We start from the raw sequence: 18,159 nt of genomic DNA, 5'->3' as shown, positions 1-18,159 counted from the left end.
AGTAAAACTCAATAAAACTGTAAAGATCTTTTAACTTACCGATGTTCTTTACCATTCCAATGCAAAAATATTTCAAGCTATTAAAGTGTGACATCATTAAACACAAAAATACAAGAAGGTACCAAATGTTATTAAAAGGCTAAACTTCCGTCAGTATCGCTTTGAAAATAGCTATTATAACCGCTAGCCGCTAGTTTTAAATTTATCCCGCATATTGGTTTTGAAAACCGCCAAATCTAGCGCAGAAATAGCTATGTTGGCAATGTTGGTTCTGACAAACAATGCAGAGCGTTGCCACTATATAAATGAACAGTAGAGATGAGCACTTACCTAGCTTATTGGCTTGGTTGAAATTCAGCAATATTCGTTTAACGAATAGAATTGGTGGTTACTTATCAGCATTTTGCAGGACACATTGGTTAAAACATAAAACAAGTTAAACTTATGTAAATTCAAAATTCAAGGTATATTCTGATCGTGTGACCGTTAAGCAAATGCAACGGAATGAATGCAATGGAATGCATATGCTAAAACTTTAAGCATTCCTAAGATACTCAAAAGCTAAAAACTTTGAAACGTTTATTCAAATTTGTGTTTCAATCTCTGAAGAAGAAATGTGGTGAAAGTCAAGCGGTTGCAAATACAATAACCTAAGTTCCGTAAATACTTTTAAAAACGATCGATATGGCAACGCCTTTCTGTGATTTATGACGTCACTAAAAGCAAACGCATGAACAGTTACCACCTTTTAAACAGCTGTGCAGCTGCACAGCCCGGTCTGTTATATCAGAGCCAACAACGTGGGTTTGCGAATCGTATTTACGCGATTTGCTGAATTAAAACCAGACTTGTTTTCCAGCAGACTGGAGAACCATGCAAAACTGCAGGCGCTGCTTCAGCCTGCTGGGCGTTGTGCGGCAACCGCGCTGTCTGCGCCCGTGCTTTTTCGTCGCTCCAGATTCGAAAAGGCTGCACCGGGCTGCCATTCAACTATCCCGGAAAAAATCGGAGACGAACGTATCCGCATTGTTTAAGCCGGTGCAGGTGCAGGCCAGCGCCGACTCCGAAGACGTTGGTTCCGAACTTGTGGGCAAGCTGGAAAAGTCCGAACTGCTGAAGATCCTCAACAAATTCACTCAACGCCGCGAAATCAAATCACTCTGCAGCGAAAACGGACTAGACGGTAAATGAGCGCCTATTTATTTTGCCTACCCGCGTCTTACTTTCCACGCCTTACAAGCCTACTTACAGCAACAGGCTTTCGGCTCATTCCGCAGATACTGCATCGAGGCGGAGAACCTTCCTGTGGATCTCCACATAACCTTCAGCGATATTACTCAAGGAGCAGGCCACATCGATGATATTTTTCCCTATTTCCTGCGCCACGCAAAGAACGTGTTTCCCCACTTGGACTGCATGGATGACCTGAAGAAGATCTCAGACCTGAGGCAGCCTGCCAACTGGTATAGCAACGCTCGCGCCATAACCAGGAAAATAGTGTTTCATGCTGGACCTACGAACTCCGGAAAGACATACCACGCCATGGAAAGGTACCTGACTGCGAAGTCTGGTGTATACTGCGGACCGCTGAAACTCCTGGCCACAGAGGTGTACAACAAAGCCAATGAACGGGGCACACCCTGCGACTTGGTGACCGGCGAGGAGCGCAAATTTGGAATTAGCGAAAGCTCGCCAGCCGACCATGTTGCATGTACTGTCGAGATGACCTCGGTCAACACACCCTGTAAGCCAGTCAGTCACTCCTGATCCGCGGCTAGTTTCTAACCTGTGGTGCTTTCACTTTTTTAGATGAGGTGGCTGTAATCGATGAAATACAGCAGATCCGAGACCCCCAGCGTGGGTGGGCATGGACACGGGCCTTTCTCGGCCTGATCGCTGATGAGGTGCACGTTTGTGGGGAGCCAGGGGCATTGGATCTTTTGCAAAAGATATGCGAGACCACCGGCGAAACAGTTGAGGTGCGGCATTACGACCGCCTCACGGAACTAACTGTTGAAAGCACTGCTCTGGGCTCTTTGGACAACGTCGTGCCCGGCGATTGCATTGTCTGCTTTAGCAAACACGATATATATACCGTATCGCGAGAAATCGAGGCACGGTCAGTATTTTACACTCTACATCGAATCGATTCGCTGATTAAGATATTTTAGGGGTAAGGAAGTGGCCGTGATTTACGGCGGCCTTCCTCCTGGCACCAAGCTGGCGCAAGCCGCCAAGTTTAACGATCCTGCGAATAGTTGCAAGGTAATGGTGGCGACCGACGCCATCGGCATGGGCTTGAACCTGTAAGTAGAGTGCCTCGACAATTAGTTTTTGAGCAACTGAGCCTTATACGCACGATATTCGTTTGCAGGAGTATACGGCGAATCATATTTTATTCGTTGATCAAGCCGACGATGAATGAGCGAGGAGAGCGCGAGATTGACACAATATCGGTTTCTTCGGCTCTACAGATTGCGGGAAGAGCGGGTCGCTTCCGCACACAGTGGGAGCACGGCTTTGTAACTGCCTTCAAGTCCGAGGATTTGCAGACCCTGCAGCGCATATTGGCCCAGACACCCGAGCCGTTGAAGCAGGCGGGCTTGCATCCGACGGCCGATCAGATTGAGCTTTATGCCTACCACCTGCCAAACTCGTCCTTAAGCAACCTTATGGACATTTTTGTTAACCTGTGTACGGTTGACGACTCCCTGTACTTTATGTGTAACATTGAGGATTTTAAGTTCTTGGCCGAGATGATACAACATGTTCCGCTGCCTTTGCGGGCCCGCTACGTCTTTTGCTGTGCCCCTATCAACCGCAAGATGCCATTTGTTTGTTCCATGTTCCTAAAGGTGGCTCGACAATATAGCCGCAATGAACCCATTACCTTTGAGTTCATCCAAAAAAATTGTGGCTGGCCATTTAAGCTGCCGAAGACTATTCTAGACTTGGTCCATCTGGAAGCCGTTTTCGATGTGATGGATCTGTATCTTTGGCTAAGGCAATTTTCGCAGTTCCCATGTAGATAACAAGCTAACACGATCTATTCTTACAGCTATCGGTTTATGGACCTATTTCCCGAGGCAGCTAAAGTGCGAGAGGCCCAAAAGGAACTGGACGAGATTATACAGCAGGGCGTCTTCCAAATAACTCGCTTGCTTAAAAACACGGAAGCCAGCCAGGACGGAGAGATATCGAGCTACGCAATGCGGCGAGTGACCCACGTCAAAGAACCACGAATACCCAGCGCGTCGCGTGGGCGTCTTACCGAAAGGTTGCTCGCCCAGGGCCTCTTGACACCAGGTATGCTCAGTGAGCTTCGAAAGGAGTGGGACGCTCAGCAAGGCGTAAATGTAAACACATCCACAAAGGAAGGTGAGGAGCCAGCTGTTGATAGTGACGACGAGGCTAATTACTCAGGAAGCGGAAGAAAGATAAGAAAAAAACGTAGAAAATAAAAAGTGTAATTTAAATTGTACATTAAGGTATAAATATGTATATTAAGGTTTTTTATATAATATCGTTTTATTTTTAAGTGGCAATTAAGTAATATTAAAATTATTCCTTTGATAATCAACAATGACAATTTAATTGTTTAAATTGAAGAGTAGATTTATGTAATCTTTTTCAGAAAAAAAAATCACTTTATTCGCTTGCAATTCGTGGAGGGATATTCTACTCAGAGTTAAAAAAACTTGACGGTATTTTCCCGTCATGTGGCGAGGCTAACCGCTGTTGTACTGTTCAATTTAGAAATGTGTAATACTGACATTAAGGATTACAATTAGTTGATAAGTCATTCGGCTGCTTAGCCTCGCTTTTCCTTCAAAACAAAGTTTTAGATTTAGCTTATACATCCCGATTGTTGTATCAACAAACATACATTCACTTGAATTGCGTTTATAAAATATTCGACGCTCAAAACATACAGATTTTTAAAAGATATAAACACTATGCAAAATACATTCATATGGTTGTACATACAAATTTATATTAAATTTTTCGCATGAGCATGTTAATAGCTTAATAGGTTTTGCTTTTTTATAAGTTTCGATTTAATTTTAGTTTAAAAATAAATTAGTTTAGATATTTATTAAAGCTTTCAATTTTCTCTCTTTATAAGTAAAACTTATGTGATTCATGCAGTTCAATGCAAAAACAAAATGCTCCCATGTTTGAGACTTTTAAACAATCCAATCCTTAGTCTTAGGACCGTACGTACCCAGCTCATTGAAGAGCTCACCGTCAATGCCTTAATCGAAATAAAGCTTTAATAAAATACTTCTGCTCCCGAGCAGTACTTGAATGCCCTAAGATTTGATCAACTTTGGCTTGCCAACTTGTCTTCTGCGGTCGTAGAAGATGTCTTTGTGCGTTTGATTTCTAAGGTATCGACACTTTCCTCATCCTTTTGTGGATATCAAAACTGGAACATGCGCATGGCTCTTGATCAAAACAGCAAGAGTTAGTTGTGTTAAGGTATGTATGTAAGTTTGCAGGTATGATGTACGTAAACATTTCTGTAAGTATTGACTACAACTGTTCCAATTTACGTTCTGTTCTCATTTCTCGTAATAAAAAAGTGCTAGTCTTAACAGACTTTGGGCAGCCTATGCCGGGCTTAATATTTAAATATAAGATGCAGAAAGGTTTAATTACAAAAATTCGTCACCCATCCGTAAAGAAGTACAGATGCACAATTGTACACACAAAATCTCCAACATGTACTTTTTCCGCCCTTCTGGCTATTAATATAGTATTCTTTATCACAAACAATCATAAAATTCAAATTTGAGTAGTATGTTAAGTACTGGTATGCACTTACGTGCCATTGCGTAAAAAATTTCGATATTCTAGGTTATTCCTTTTTAGTTTTCCATATTTCTCACATTTTACGAACAAAATGTGTGCCAAATTGATTCCAAATTACAAATGTTTTACAGCCCGGTCTGGGCTAGATTGATCGGACGCTCGAACCCCTTAGTCGGCCTCGTCCTGGGTTAAACACCCGACAATTCAAGTCGCCGCATGGGCAGCGTCTCCTTAAAAACAGATCACAAGCACTGACCTTGCTTCAAACGAAGTCCAGCTCCAGGCCCGGCTCAATATCAACTGCAACTGCATTGTCTGCAGGGAACTGAGCGCAATCGTCCTCCGGACGCGACTCCTTCGAAGCCTTCTCGCGGGACCGGTCCTTGAACGCAGAGAGACCCAGCTTCCGGAGGGCCTTGCCGCTGCGTCCCGAGGACTGGCCCAGCTGCTCGAATCAGGAGTCCACCAGCACGTGCCAGCGGGCCAGCATCTCGCCCTTGGGCATCTCGCAAACGTCCGCCCAATGGGCCACTTCCTCCGATCCGGACGAGTTCAGACCCAAGCTGAACCAGCCGACCATCTCGTTCTTCTTCATGTGCCTCTTGGCGTATACGGAGATCATCAGGGTCACGTCGTTGAGCTGGAAAAGAGCAACTTGGAAGGCGAAGGTCTCCTTGAAGAGCGGGTTCGGTTGGCCTCTCCGAATGGAGGTCTTGGCTCTGGATATCTCCTGTCCAATGCTGCTGACCATCACGAGCTTGACGTAAGTGTCGGGCGCCTTGTTCAGCGACAAACTGCGGAACTGGCTACCCTTGATGATTTCCACGCTCAGCCGACCAGTGACTCCGTTGTAGCTCAGGCCCAGCAGCAGCTCCGAGACGCCCCCGTGCTGCATGGACGAGGTTGAGCCGGCGCTCTCCGAACGGGCCAGGCTCAACAGGTCGCTAGTGGAGCCCAGGCCCGAGGAGGTATTGCGGGGCTCCAGCGGCAGCCAGAGGTTCGTCTCCAGCTCTAAGTCCACGGTGGCGAAGCTCACGTAAGCCTCTCCGATCAGGCGCTCCTTGCGTAGGCGCTCGCAACCGTATAGACGTACTCGCAGTCCCATGTTGTTCACGTCCTCCGGGTTGACACGGTGCAACAGGAAGCTCTCCATGTACTGGGGGTTCTCGCCGCTGCGGATCTTGGTCTTGAGCTTTTGCTTTTTGCTAGGCAGCATCAGCATCCGCACCTGCGTGTGGGTGGGCTGACCACTGGCCAGCGGAGGCAAGCTTCTGGCCTGCATCACGTGCACAGTCATCTTTCGCATGGGGGCGTCATACAGCAGCGAGAGCTCCAGCTCAATGGGTCCGCGTTGTACGGGTGCTCCTTTCGGGTCCACGTCGAGCCCAATCAGCAAGTCATCCGACTTGATCGAGCGCAGGTCGCTGGTGTCGAACAGGGGCTCCTTGAATGGAAAGAGTTAGGTGTATTAGTATTAGTATTAGTGCGATCGGACTTCGGCTTGATAGCCGTTTAAATAACCACCGGTGTAAACTTTTGGGGGCGTTTTAAACTGACCTATATAAATATCTTACTGAACTATATAAATGTCTAACTAAACTATCTAAATATCCTAATGGAGCTTATACCCAAAAGAAATTAATTTCATCTGAAATATTTGTTCTATTATTTTTAGAAGTCAAACAGATTTTCTGCTTGAGGACGGAGGAAAGAGTGAAAATTATGTACTTGTAATAGAAGCTGTAGTTCAAAGTTTAACACAGCAACATAGTACATACATGTATTGATTGAATGTAGGATAAAGAAAAGAGGAAGCTATTCTCTTGCAGTCATCGGAAATGTCGATCAAAATACATTTAGGCTAACCAACATTGTCCCATTCGCTTTTACCGTTTTCTTTTACCAAGCTTCTGAACCTAAATACCTCAAAATCAGGCTAGACACCAGTTTAGCACACTCTTCAACCTTTTAGTTTTTGACATCGGCGGTCTCGTTTTTTTGGTTTAAGTTAACTGACAATTCTTGATGTCATTAAGAGAGGATAAAATGTTGTGTTTGAAATCCCACCAGAGCCCTTAAATTAGTATTTTTCAGAAACACTTTTGATAAGTCTGTCTTCTTTGTCATTTGTTTTTCGGGCTCTGGGCTTTGTCCTAATGTGTTTCGTACTTCCCCTGTTTTTAATACGAGGTGTGTTCCAAAGGTTCAGAGGCTTGGTAAAAGAAAACGGTAAAAGCGAATGGGACAAAATTAACGGTGCGTGTGTTGTTTATTATTAATAAAGCAAACGGACATAAAAAATTCGGCGAAAAATCTCTGCGAAAAGGTGAAATTGGAGTTCAAAAATGAGGATTGCATTGTCCGTTTGATTGGTTTTTTTTTTATTATTTTGCGGACAGTTAGGTAAATTTATGAATTTCCAATTACTAGTGTTTAAATATAAAAATCATTATTTTAGTACTAGTATTTGGAAATGAATTAATTATTATTACTATCTATGTTTGAATAATTGGTGGGACACCAAGAGTTGAGAGCTTGCTTCAAGAAATTTCTGGGAAAGCACCGAATTCAATATCACTTACGTCATCGTTGTTGTTACTACTGGTGTTGTTGTTGCCGGTTGCACTCGAGTTGTTGTTGTTGGTAAGGTTGTAGGTACTGGCCATCGGCACCACCACCACGCTGTCCCGCTCCCTCTCCAGTTTGGGCGGAGCGACCAGTTCGACCCGGTGCTGGTATCGCAATGCCTGCGTCTTGGCTCGGTGCTCTACACTCGGATTGCGGAAGGTCGTTGCAGGATGAGGCGTTGCTGCTGTCAAGATTCATTTGATGGTAAGTTCGACGCCTGTCAATCAGCTGCCCCAAGTCCGCCCCGTCCCGCCTACCTTTGCTCGAGCCCGTCAGGATGCCTGTGTGGCTGTCGACGAAGGCCTCCATGGAGTCGTTTGAGCTGCACTCGCTGTGCGACGACGGGATGCCAACCTTGCCCCGCTCGGCGATGGCCAAGGGGTCACGCGTCACTGTCACCCGCTGCAGGTCGGCGCCGGAGTGGTGGTAGTGGAAGCTCTGCGCCGTCAGCGGGTTCGCCTGGCTGAGCCCCAGCCCGTATCCGCCGGGCTTTTCGCCCAGCTGGTGTTGCTGGTGCCACCGCAGGCGCCTCAGGATGTCCTCTTCCGAGTCGGAGCTGGTGTTCTCATAGCGCCGCTTACGAGCTGCAAGGACCAGGACAGGTCAGTGGGTCAGTCATCCCGCCCAGCCCTTAGGTACTCACTGATCTTCTGCACACACTTGGTCGCCAGGTGGCGCTCGTCGCAGCAGTTAATGGCATGGCGGTAGTGGAAGCAGCACTTCCGGCTGATGTACAGGAACAGCAGGAGCAGCAGAACAAGGACTCCGAAGAAGGCGCCCAACAGCGTGGTCACTTCGACGGTGCCTGCAGGTTTCAAATCACGGTTAATCGACTGGTGGAGGTGAGTGAGGTGAGCTGGTTGGTACGCACCTAATGTGGGGGTGCTATCCAGGCCAGAAGCGGACGTAACAATCATATTGGCTCATGCGAGGATCCTGGCGAAAACGACGTCCCTACTTGGAACTCATTGCCCCAGAAGCAAAGTCCAGTCGCAAGGGCGAAAGCTCGGGAATTTGACAGCCCAATAACACAGGATAACTAGAATCGATTTTTCGCAGGACAACGGCTGGGGATCGAAGAAAGTGAGTTGTTGGGAGGCTGTGATCTGAGAATTAAGCCCTTTGAATTATTTAAGCATCTACACACAATCAATTTTAACGATTATATCGAGGTTTTAAAACGAATTAATTTATTAAAGGAGCAATTAAAATCTTACAGTTCCCGTTTCGTTTTCGCGAAGTCTTAAGGACAGCTTTTGAGTCTCGTAGAGCAGGCAGCTGGGTTTTCATAAATAAAAAAATAAACGGGCTAGGAACCGGAATTTATTCAACTGCGTTTCAATAGGCTGCCCTTACACTCGATGGAAAAACTGCCTCGAAGCAAGCACTTGTGAGCTTAATCCCTCTACCCCAGAGTGTGTACATAAAGCGTGCGCAAAAGCTCCCATTTGACAGTTGCATCGCAGTAACAACTGTTGCTTGCTACAGTTGTAGGTGGCCAGGGATTCGACTGCTAGCTCCGTGTAGAAATATCAACAATAACATGTTTTTCAACGGAACAGAGCTCCTTTTCCTTTTTGAATCCAGTCACCAAAAGCTTTTTTTTTAATGGTTACCATAATCACATTAGCTCACATTGGGATTCAATTCATATTCAAAAACGAAAAATCTCAGTTGTCTTGCAAACACCTTTTGAAAAATAATGAATTATTTGTTCTGACAGAATTGTGAATTAATAAAAGATTTAAGGAAAGTCGATAAAATCTACGAAGTCTAAACAACATCATCGAAGTAATAAATTTTTTAAATTAATAATACTTCACTCTACGAGTAATGGGTATAAATATTCAAAATAGCTTACTAATGCTGCGGAAGATATACCTCAGATATCCACTCGGGAGTTGTTAACTCCTACATTATTTTATAATTCAAATGTAGTTGCACGTCTACGAGTCCAACTTGCTTCTTGTAAAATCTGAAGTTTACATATGCTTTATATTCAACTACATGTTTCCTTTTAGCTTTACTTGCACACCTACTTAATAATAAGCTAAGTTACATTAACATTTTTAAATTTTTTTTACTACATTTGAAAACAAAATCATAGTACAGAACCATTTAAAGTTTTATATAATTAACCATGATTTTTGTTTTTTGTAACGGTTGGCCATCGGCTTACAGTTCACATTGACAGTATTTAAGCGCTTAAGTAACAGTGTTAATCGAATACCGCTGCAATCGATGTTTACGAAAAAGAGCATTCGTGCGATATGTCGATGTGCTCCCACCTTTAGTAGTAATGCTCGTCGAGTTTTGCATTACCCCCTGTGCGGTTAATTATCGGTTGTTGTTCAAACTACAAATGTCCCCTGACCAGATACGCGAATGCTAAGCCGTGACCACACCCCCGCGCCTACCCAAAATCCAATACAATTCAATCCGCGAGTGTGACGCAAGTAATTTAAATGGCCAATGCCGCTGTGCAAGTGTGAGTGCTGTGTGTGCCAAACTGAGATGATTCTGCTTTTGATAATATAATTAGCTCTAAACGGTCGCTAGGAGTGCCTAGCGGGCCATGGAAGTGGGCAATTTTAAACTGTTTCGTTAACGTTTAAGCTTTAAGAAAATGAGTCTTGGACAAAATGGTTTAAACAAACACCATTCCATTCGACGACGTCATATTAAGCCGTTTCGCTTTTATTTTGCAGCCGACACTGACAACGGGAAACAAGGGGGGTGGGATTGAAAACTCGATAGGCGTCTTTCCCACACCAATGCCCTAGACGCGAAAGTTGAAAACCCGTCCCTACAACGGCCGTCGTATGGGTGGTTGAGTTGTGCGGCTCCAAGCAACCATTTTTCTTTAGATTCGCACCCCGCTGTTTTTACTATTTTATTTAGAACTATCTTTTAACATGTGAAATCAATTAAAGCAGAAACCATAAAGGGGTACCACCGGAGTGAATTTTAGGGTTTCCCAATAATAGACCACTGGATAAATTGCATGCTTTCGAACAGCAAAACGTACGTTTTCTTAAAAATATCGTTCATCAAAAGAATGTAACTTACTTTAAATTTTGGACCAACACTTGTTGAACATTTTGCCAATTATAAATCTGTTAAAATACTATTGTTATTATTGCTTTCTTCAATACATATAAAAATGCAATAGTTTTAAAACGGTGAAAACAAGAAAACCTCCAATCTGTGCGATAGGGTCAACAAACCAAACAATTCGCTTCTCCGGCTCTTAAGTAACGTCTTGTACTTCGACAGTGATCGTGTTCGGGTCAGGGTACTCCGGGATGAGGTCGCTGTTGCCATCGCCTTCGCCATCCCCACTGACAACGCTGCTTCGCTTATTGATGTCATTAAAATTTGTTGAATGAAAAGGTCAATACACAGCCGGGTCTAGCAAGAGACACAAGAGCTGTATGAAAACCGGTTTGTTGCTTTATTTTTGGTGAACTCGGCTGCATAGATAACTCGCCACTAAGTAAGCCTAGCCACCTTGCATGTTGAGACTTGAGTTGCTGGCAGATTGTTGTGCTTCCCCTTGGTTGCAATGCCTTCATTGCAACATGTGCCTTTTGCTGGCATCCCTCCAAGAGCAAAGAACTTGGCCCAAAAATGGCTAGCAAATACGCGCATGTTTTTCTTTTTGTCTTGTTTCACACTCACCTTGCCATCCGAATTTCAGGGCCATCAAGCAGTAGTGAAACTCTTCGCCCGACGCATCAATGCCAATGTCGTTCTCATTTGGTTAAAGTGAGAGCAAATTCACGGACGTCAAAGAGCATATCTTTAAGTCGCAACCAGCGTTGCCAGTTTAGCTTGTTTATAAGCTAGATTTTAAATAAAATAAGCTAGAATAAGCTAAAATTTTCCAGTTTTAAATGCTATTTTGATGTTATGTTAAATCTGCGGTTATACACTTTGAAACTGGAAAATTTTAGCTTATTCTAGCTTATTTTATTTAAAATCTAGCTTATAAACAAGCTAAACTGACAACGCTGGTCGCAACACCTGCTGCACTTTTTAACCACTTTTTATCTCAAAGAATGGTAAATGTTCAGTATTTTATGAAGCAAATACAGCTGATGTCGCCAAGCCTCAGCAATTGCCTTAAAAGTGGCTTCCTTAATTCCAATTCAATTTATGAAGAAATAAATGAATGAGCTATGAAAAATTATATAAGCTGCAAATCCATCAAAATTAGAGTGTTGAATTAAAAATAAGATTGCATAATACCAGATACTATGGAGCTCTATCTTTTATTTCACAAACAAGTTTCCGTTTTAATAAATAACCCATGAAAACATAAATTTTACTCGGTAAATGAATATCAATATAAAAAGATTCTGCTTGTTTACCTCTTGTAAATACATACATATGAATGTACATGTACATACCTCTGCTCGTACAAATGTTAGCAGAAAACGGACAGGTGTTTTCCGGCTATGCACAAGTAACTTGGAGATGCTTGTTGCTTTTCCTCTGTCCAACGTTCATTCGTTCTTCAACTACTCCGCTTAGTACACAAGTGCAAACATCAAGTTTTTCACGGTTTTTTTTTGCTTTTTGTTTTTTTTTTTGTGATTGCATGTCGAATCATTTGAATGGAAATCCAGGTTAAACGATAAGTTATTTGCATTGTTTTTATTACAGAGGCGACAAGAGCGTTTTGCTTGAGGAAATGACTACCACAAATCAGAGGGAGGTGAGCACGAGCGGTGGCAGTGCAGGAGGTTTGGGCTCCGCCGCGGACGCGTCCCCTTTGATCGCGGGTAGTAGCTCCTGCCCTCCCCATGGTAGCAACAGCGGGAGCTCCGTGCAGAAGATCGCCGCAAGCGGCATAGGCTTGGGCAGCACTCAGAGAGGTGAGCAAGGTCTACCCACATCTTAGCTGCTAATACGCACTGCAGCGATAACTGAATAAGTTAATAGTTCGCCCTGGTACTTTCAAAGTTCAGGTGTTTTGTGGCCTTTTTAAGTTTACTGACTTTTGTCAACTAAGTATGTAGTTTGATTTAGTATGCGTGAAATATCAAACTAGCCTAATAAAATTTCAAAAAAATATAAATTTATCTAAAAAAAGTTAAAACTCTTATACTATACTGCATCTATATAAAATTGATGTATATTAGCAAGCCAGACACAAAAAACAATTCTAAAATTTTAATTATAGAACGATTAAATCTATAATTTCTATGACCGCTATATGGTATATATATGACTTTGAATTTCCAATTCCAATTCCATACTCTATAAAGAATATATACGTATTCTTCATCAGTATCACATTATAAATTGATCTAGATATGTACGTATGTCTGATTCTATGTAAGCTAGTCTCTCAGCTCAAAGTCATCTTGCTCAAACTTCATCAAAAGTTTTTTATTTATAGCAGGTTGTAATAAGTCGGAACGGCCGTAGAAAACATCGAATCGACAAAATTATAAAAAATTAAGAAACAGTTTTTTTTTATTTAACGTGATTGCTGCAGCCATACAAATGCGAAAATAAATTAATAAAAAATAGTACGCCTTAGACTATTCTATAGTAGTCCGATCTTTATAGGAACGACTTTTATATATATTTATTTTTAACGAATTGCTTAATGCTTACAAGATATGAAGCATGATCAGAATCATAAATTAGGCAATTATATAGAAAGGGTTCGACGAGAAGTTTTACAATCAGAACCGTTTTTTTTCAAAAAAAAAAAAAAAACAGAACACCAAAAACAATAAGACATACCATACAATTAGAACGACACTAAAGGGGTGACGAACATTGTGTATTAAGTTTGGCTCTGATTTCTTACTGTCAAAAGCATTTTATTTACCATAGTACACAGAAGACATTGTCTATGCACACTTCCTGAGTTTACGGTCAGTGATCGACTTAATTTGTTTTTTTTTTTTTGTTATGACGCCAGTATAGCTGATCTAACAGAAATTAGTAATACGTGAATGAAAAACAAATAAAAAAAAAAATGGTTGACGTAAATTTAGTAATAAATAATTTATATTTTTGCATATTTTACAGTTAATTTATTTCTCCGGTTAAATTTATTCAATAATTAGACCCCGACTTTGATTCGAACCTGCGACCATAAGCATAGAAGAACAGTTATTAATTAATACCTTAATAAGATATTTGTGTTCTCAACAAAAGTATTAGCTTACTATTTACAATTTTTTTTTAATTTTGAAGAAATAAACATTTAAGTGGAATCGACCAGAATGATACTATTTAATGGTTATTTGCACTTCTTCAACAATTTCGTAAAATTTATTATACTTTGAGTCACTATTCTCAAATTTATGCCAAAAGTTGTTTTTTGTAAGTGAGTGTTTATATACATAATCACTTGAAATATCTTTACCAAAGTTTCCTCCTGAGATAGCAGACAGTCTAAGAATTCTATAACCCATGTGGTAGTTTTTTGGCCTACCGTCGACAATATTCTTTCTAATCATCTGTTCCAATGAAAAACTTACAAATACTTATCACAAATCTATTAACAAATCAAAGTAACAAGTTTTTTCCTGTTGTATTCTATTGTTAGTTCGATCATTTTATCATCAGGGGTCGGTGTACTAAGTAGCGCTCATCTAATTTAGTCAAATTTTCCAATAATTTTGACATTTTTATGGCAGCTTCAAAATCATATATGTATGATATATGAAATATAATACAATATCCAATAATAATAATAAATCTAATAATTCCTATGACAGCTACATATATGATATATTCGTCTGATTTTCATGAAATGTAATTCGAAATTCGAGAGTCATTAGGAAACTCTATATTCCAATAAATATGTTTGTCTGATAAAAACAACGATGTTATAATATTTTCCCGTTAATTCTATATAGACTCTTCGATTTTTTCTATTGGGGCTATATGCTAGAATTGTCAGATTTTTGTGAAATTTGTATTATGCTCAAAAAAGTAAGTCGATATGATCAAAAACAACGGCGTGATTATTTGTTTTTCGATCTCTCGTATGAGAGTTCTTCGATATAATTGCCCGATTCAATAACTACATACATAACTGAGAGACTAGTTTACTTGAAAACAACAGACGTATTTCGCCTCTGATCGCGATGCTGATCAAGAATATATATACTAATATATAATACCCTCTGCCAGGAGATAATTAAATACTTGGTTTGAGGAGTTTCTTGCAGAGAGCTTTGTAAATATGAAAACTAGACTACTGCAATGCTTTAGTTTCCTTGCTACTGCTAGAGAAATGGAAATCGCAGCCGAGTGGCAAAGGAGAAACAATTTTGCTCAAATTTCAAAACCAAACATTCACTTGGCAGAAACCAAAATAAGTCTGACAACTGAAAAGGCAGCGCGAGCTAAGCCGTGAAACTTGTTTTGTCCGCAGCTCCCGCGACATTTCTGTGAGACAACTCGAGTTCAACCGGGCTGGGCTGAACGAAGCTCAATAGCTCGGGCGCTATTGGCGGTGAGTCATTGGATTGTTGCTTCGCCAGCCTGCATTTCTTTGGAGTTGAAATGGAGAGCTGTGGGGCTACTCAACACATACCTAGTTAGGCTCTTAAAACCCGATAATGTGTAATCCCAGCACTTGATTTCTTTTCACAGCATTTGACGCCACCAAGCGCAAGAAACTGAAGTCCCGCAACGCAGAGGCTTCGCCTTCAATCTCAAAAGCCGAAGCAACGGTGGTCTCACCGGGCCAAAACCATTCCAGTAAAGCAAACAGATCCGATCCTAGCTACTCCAAGGACCACCTCGATGCCTGGCTGGAGAACTGCCTACGCGATGCCTCCAACGCCCAACTGTCATCTTCGTCCGAGTTTTTGGACTTTATTCCACCCACGGCAGCAACTCATAAGCAAATGTTCATGAGTCAACATCAGCAGCAGCAGCAGCAGCTGAAACAACAACCACAGCACCAGAAACAACAGGAGTTTTTGAAGCGTTCACAGCCATACGGAATGGTCCCTGGCACACCCTTCAGCTTGGGGATTCAGCGCGTGAGTAGATGCCATTTCAAGTTCGACACTCACCCATATCCATTTGTCTTCGAACAGCACTCGCACTCGCTCAGCCACCGATATCCGATGCTGTTCCCACCCCAGAACCTCAATGGCTACGGCATGGGCTACGGGGGCGATGGTGGCCAGGAGTTTGCAAGCTTGCCGCCACTGGTCAACATGATGGGCGGGGCAGGAGGTACTGGGTCCGAGCACGAGCCCAATTCCACAGACGTGCTGGATGGGAGCGGGAGCAACCCTAACTTCAGCAGGGGGTGAGTCAGGACACATCACTGCCCATGATAGACGGTCTGATAACGCCCTCCTCCTCGCCTCAACTTCAGGTTTCGATTTAGCGATCCGTGCCTTCTTAACCCCTCCGACAACGACTCGAAGCTGAGTGGCCAGAACACCCCTGAGTGCCGGAATGGGAACAACAACGGCAGCGGCTGTGAATTGGCTCAGCAAAACAAATTTTTTGCGGCGCTCATGGAACAAATAAACATATTGCATGACACCAACTCCAAGATCTGTCGCAATCTGCATGAAACAAAAGGTTCGTTGTTCTTGGTGAGGTCTTGTAAAACGATTTGTTGGTCACCATTCTTCCGTTTAAATGTGTCCTTTCCATTACAACTGGCCTTAGTTACACCGACCTATCGTATTTTTGAACATACTTGCTACTACTACCTACTTACTTAGTATCTGTTGCCGCTTATTACATCTTTCTATGTACTCTCTTGCACCCGTAAACACAATCACAGTTGATATCGAAGCTTTAAAGCACGCTCCCACTGGCCAGCTCTGGGCGGGGGTTGGCTCGGGGGGCATGCGGCACCGTAGAGATAGCTTGAGCGGACTGAGCACACAAAGTCAGCCTCTGGTGTTTGGCGGTGGCCTGGGCGGGACCCACAGCCCAGCGCCCACCTTTCACTCAGGTATAAGCCGAGCGGCACCCCCGATTGGTCACGTGCCAAATCGCCGACCGCAGTAACACCCGATTATGGTTTTTCAGGCGCCTACACCCCAGGAATGATGACCGACGTGGTGCGGGAGGTGAAAGAGGCCGCTCGCGTGCGGGAGGATGCCCTGCTCAGTCGGTAAGAGAAGTAGTTCAAGGGGCGTGAGCTGGAGTACACTGATGCCTATGTTCGTCCTCAGAGTCAAATCAATGGTTGAGGAGCGGCAATGGTCCTTGAACGAAGGAAATGTACGAATTCTGCGGGATATAGATGAGCTGAAGGTAGGTTCAAATATAAATGCCCATATCAATTGATAGCACATATTCATTTTCAACAGTCCCACGTAATGCAGTTGCGACTGGAGAAGAAGGAAACGAACAAGAGACTCTCACACCTGGAGGCCGAAAATAAATACCTTCGTCAGGCTCTAGCTGGATGCATAAACCAGCGGCAATCCTATCACGACATTATCTACGAAAACGACCGTGCCCGTGGATCCCGAAAGCCATTTCCAAACGGCGGTGGTGGCGGATTAGTAGGGTCCGGAGCGCTGGGAGTCCGACGAGCGCAGTCCTTCAACCTGCACTATGGAACGATGCACCAGACGCCGCACCAAGCAACCCACTCACTAGAAGAGGACGATGAAATAGAGGAGGAGTTTCTGGAGCAGGCCGGTCTGGACGGCGATGAGCAATCAATGTCCGCCAACAAGAGGCTGTCCTGCTCGAGCAGCGAGTCCCGCGGCAACGGCGTGCAGACCCCCTCAACCTCAACCCAACACTCGCTGGCAGCCAAAACGGCACAGCAAGCAGCTCGGAGCCCTCCAGTGTTTGCGCTAGTTTCGGATAATACTAACCCGGGGCTTCCTCCGCCACTGCTGCCGCGCAAAAAGGAGCATGCTCAGCTTAAACGGGAGCTAAGCGATGCAGCCGCCGCACGTAAGGAGGCAAATCAACGTATAATTGCGTGGGTGTAGTCTATGCTCTGTTCTATATATTCCCAATCCCTAACCCAGCACAGTTTACCTTCACACGCATGCACATTTTCGAAAGCACTAATCCTCATCAAAAATATCCTTTAGCAAATCTAAGCCCAGTAACTAATCTCAGTGTACTCATATAATTTGCATTTCTGTTCTTCTCTTTCGACGGGCTCTGGTGGCAACGAACAATGACAATACAATAGCCTTGAAAAATTGGTTAAAGACCTGAGTGCCCAGGTGACCAGCCAGCCAAATTGGAACCCGGTCTTAACTGGCACCACACCTGACGCAGCACTGGCAACGAAATACAGCGTGGCAGACGGACCGATTACAGACTTATAGTTTTAGCCATCAGCCCTCGGCTCTAAACCAAAAGTCCAGCGACAGAAAATGCGCGTAACTCACTTATAGCAGCCAGATCGAAATTCACATCGACTACACTTCACCTTTCGTTTTAAAATTATTTATAACTCAATAACGTACGCATAACTACAATTCTAATACTAGATTGTTGTTCTACTAATTATTTCATCTAAATCATTTTTTTAGCTGATGTTTTCGATTCGAGCAAAACGTATTCGTTTATTAAATTTAGATCTGTTACTAAAACGTGAATATCGCGTTTAATTAATAAATTGAAATGTAAAACTTTATTTACAAGAGTTATTAATTGTATTATTATTAATAATGTGAGAAACACCTTTATGAATGATTAAACTGACAGAAATCGTGTACCTATTGAAATGAA

The 18,159-nt window shown here is 43.0% G+C and overlaps 3 protein-coding genes across 13 annotated transcripts; 2 read left to right on the top strand and 1 right to left on the bottom strand.

The window, feature by feature from the left end:
* Positions 1-747: 747 nt before the first annotated feature.
* On the top strand, positions 748-3,515 carry LOC108098596 (ATP-dependent RNA helicase SUV3 homolog, mitochondrial). 2 transcript variants are annotated; one of them, XM_017201653.2, is made up of 7 exons: positions 748-800; positions 863-1,183; positions 1,241-1,744; positions 1,810-2,119; positions 2,172-2,306; positions 2,375-3,004; positions 3,059-3,515. In XM_017201653.2, exons 2-7 carry the CDS (start codon positions 874-876, stop codon positions 3,459-3,461), a joined length of 2,292 nt encoding a protein of 763 aa, XP_017057142.1. In that variant the 5' UTR covers positions 748-800; positions 863-873; the 3' UTR covers positions 3,462-3,515. The 2 variants fall into 2 exon arrangements, with proteins under 2 accessions (XP_017057142.1, XP_017057143.1); XM_017201654.2 differs by having other exon boundaries at positions 785-800; positions 860-1,183.
* Positions 3,516-3,523: 8 nt separating this feature from the next.
* On the bottom strand, positions 3,524-8,822 carry LOC108098597 (synaptotagmin-16). 4 transcript variants are annotated; one of them, XM_017201655.2, is made up of 6 exons: positions 8,661-8,822; positions 8,315-8,549; positions 8,087-8,248; positions 7,701-8,027; positions 7,398-7,627; positions 3,524-6,259 (listed from the first exon to the last, which is right to left on the bottom strand). In XM_017201655.2, the coding sequence occupies exons 2-6, from the start codon at positions 8,358-8,360 to the stop codon at positions 5,270-5,272; spliced, it is 1,755 nt and encodes a 584-aa protein (XP_017057144.1). In that variant the 5' UTR covers positions 8,361-8,549; positions 8,661-8,822; the 3' UTR covers positions 3,524-5,269. The 4 variants fall into 4 exon arrangements, with proteins under 4 accessions (XP_017057144.1, XP_017057145.1, XP_017057147.1 ...); XM_017201656.2 differs by having other exon boundaries at positions 7,398-7,624; XM_017201658.2 differs by lacking the exons at positions 7,398-7,627; positions 7,701-8,027; positions 8,087-8,248; positions 8,315-8,549; positions 8,661-8,822 and adding an exon at positions 6,594-6,644 and having other exon boundaries at positions 3,532-6,259.
* A 905-nt stretch (positions 8,823-9,727) lies between these two features.
* Positions 9,728-18,064, top strand: LOC108098570. Of its 7 annotated transcripts, none has more exons than XM_017201592.2 (10): positions 9,728-9,931; positions 12,112-12,323; positions 15,073-15,467; positions 15,525-15,742; positions 15,812-16,023; positions 16,232-16,405; positions 16,483-16,567; positions 16,629-16,710; positions 16,767-17,367; positions 17,615-17,740. In XM_017201592.2, the coding sequence occupies exons 1-10, from the start codon at positions 9,909-9,911 to the stop codon at positions 17,638-17,640; spliced, it is 2,028 nt and encodes a 675-aa protein (XP_017057081.1). In that variant the 5' UTR covers positions 9,728-9,908; the 3' UTR covers positions 17,641-17,740. The 7 variants fall into 7 exon arrangements, with proteins under 7 accessions (XP_017057081.1, XP_017057080.1, XP_017057076.1 ...); XM_017201591.2 differs by having other exon boundaries at positions 9,729-9,899; positions 16,767-17,395; positions 17,615-18,064; XM_017201587.2 differs by having other exon boundaries at positions 9,729-9,931; positions 16,767-17,395; positions 17,615-18,064.
* The last annotated feature ends 95 nt before the right edge of the window (positions 18,065-18,159 follow it).

The sequence above is a fragment of the Drosophila ficusphila genome, unplaced genomic scaffold (genome assembly GCF_018152265.1).
Source record: "Drosophila ficusphila isolate 14025-0441.05 unplaced genomic scaffold, ASM1815226v1 contig_791, whole genome shotgun sequence".
Taxonomy (NCBI): domain Eukaryota; kingdom Metazoa; phylum Arthropoda; class Insecta; order Diptera; family Drosophilidae; genus Drosophila; species Drosophila ficusphila.
This window is presented reverse-complemented; position numbering and strand designations above follow the sequence as displayed.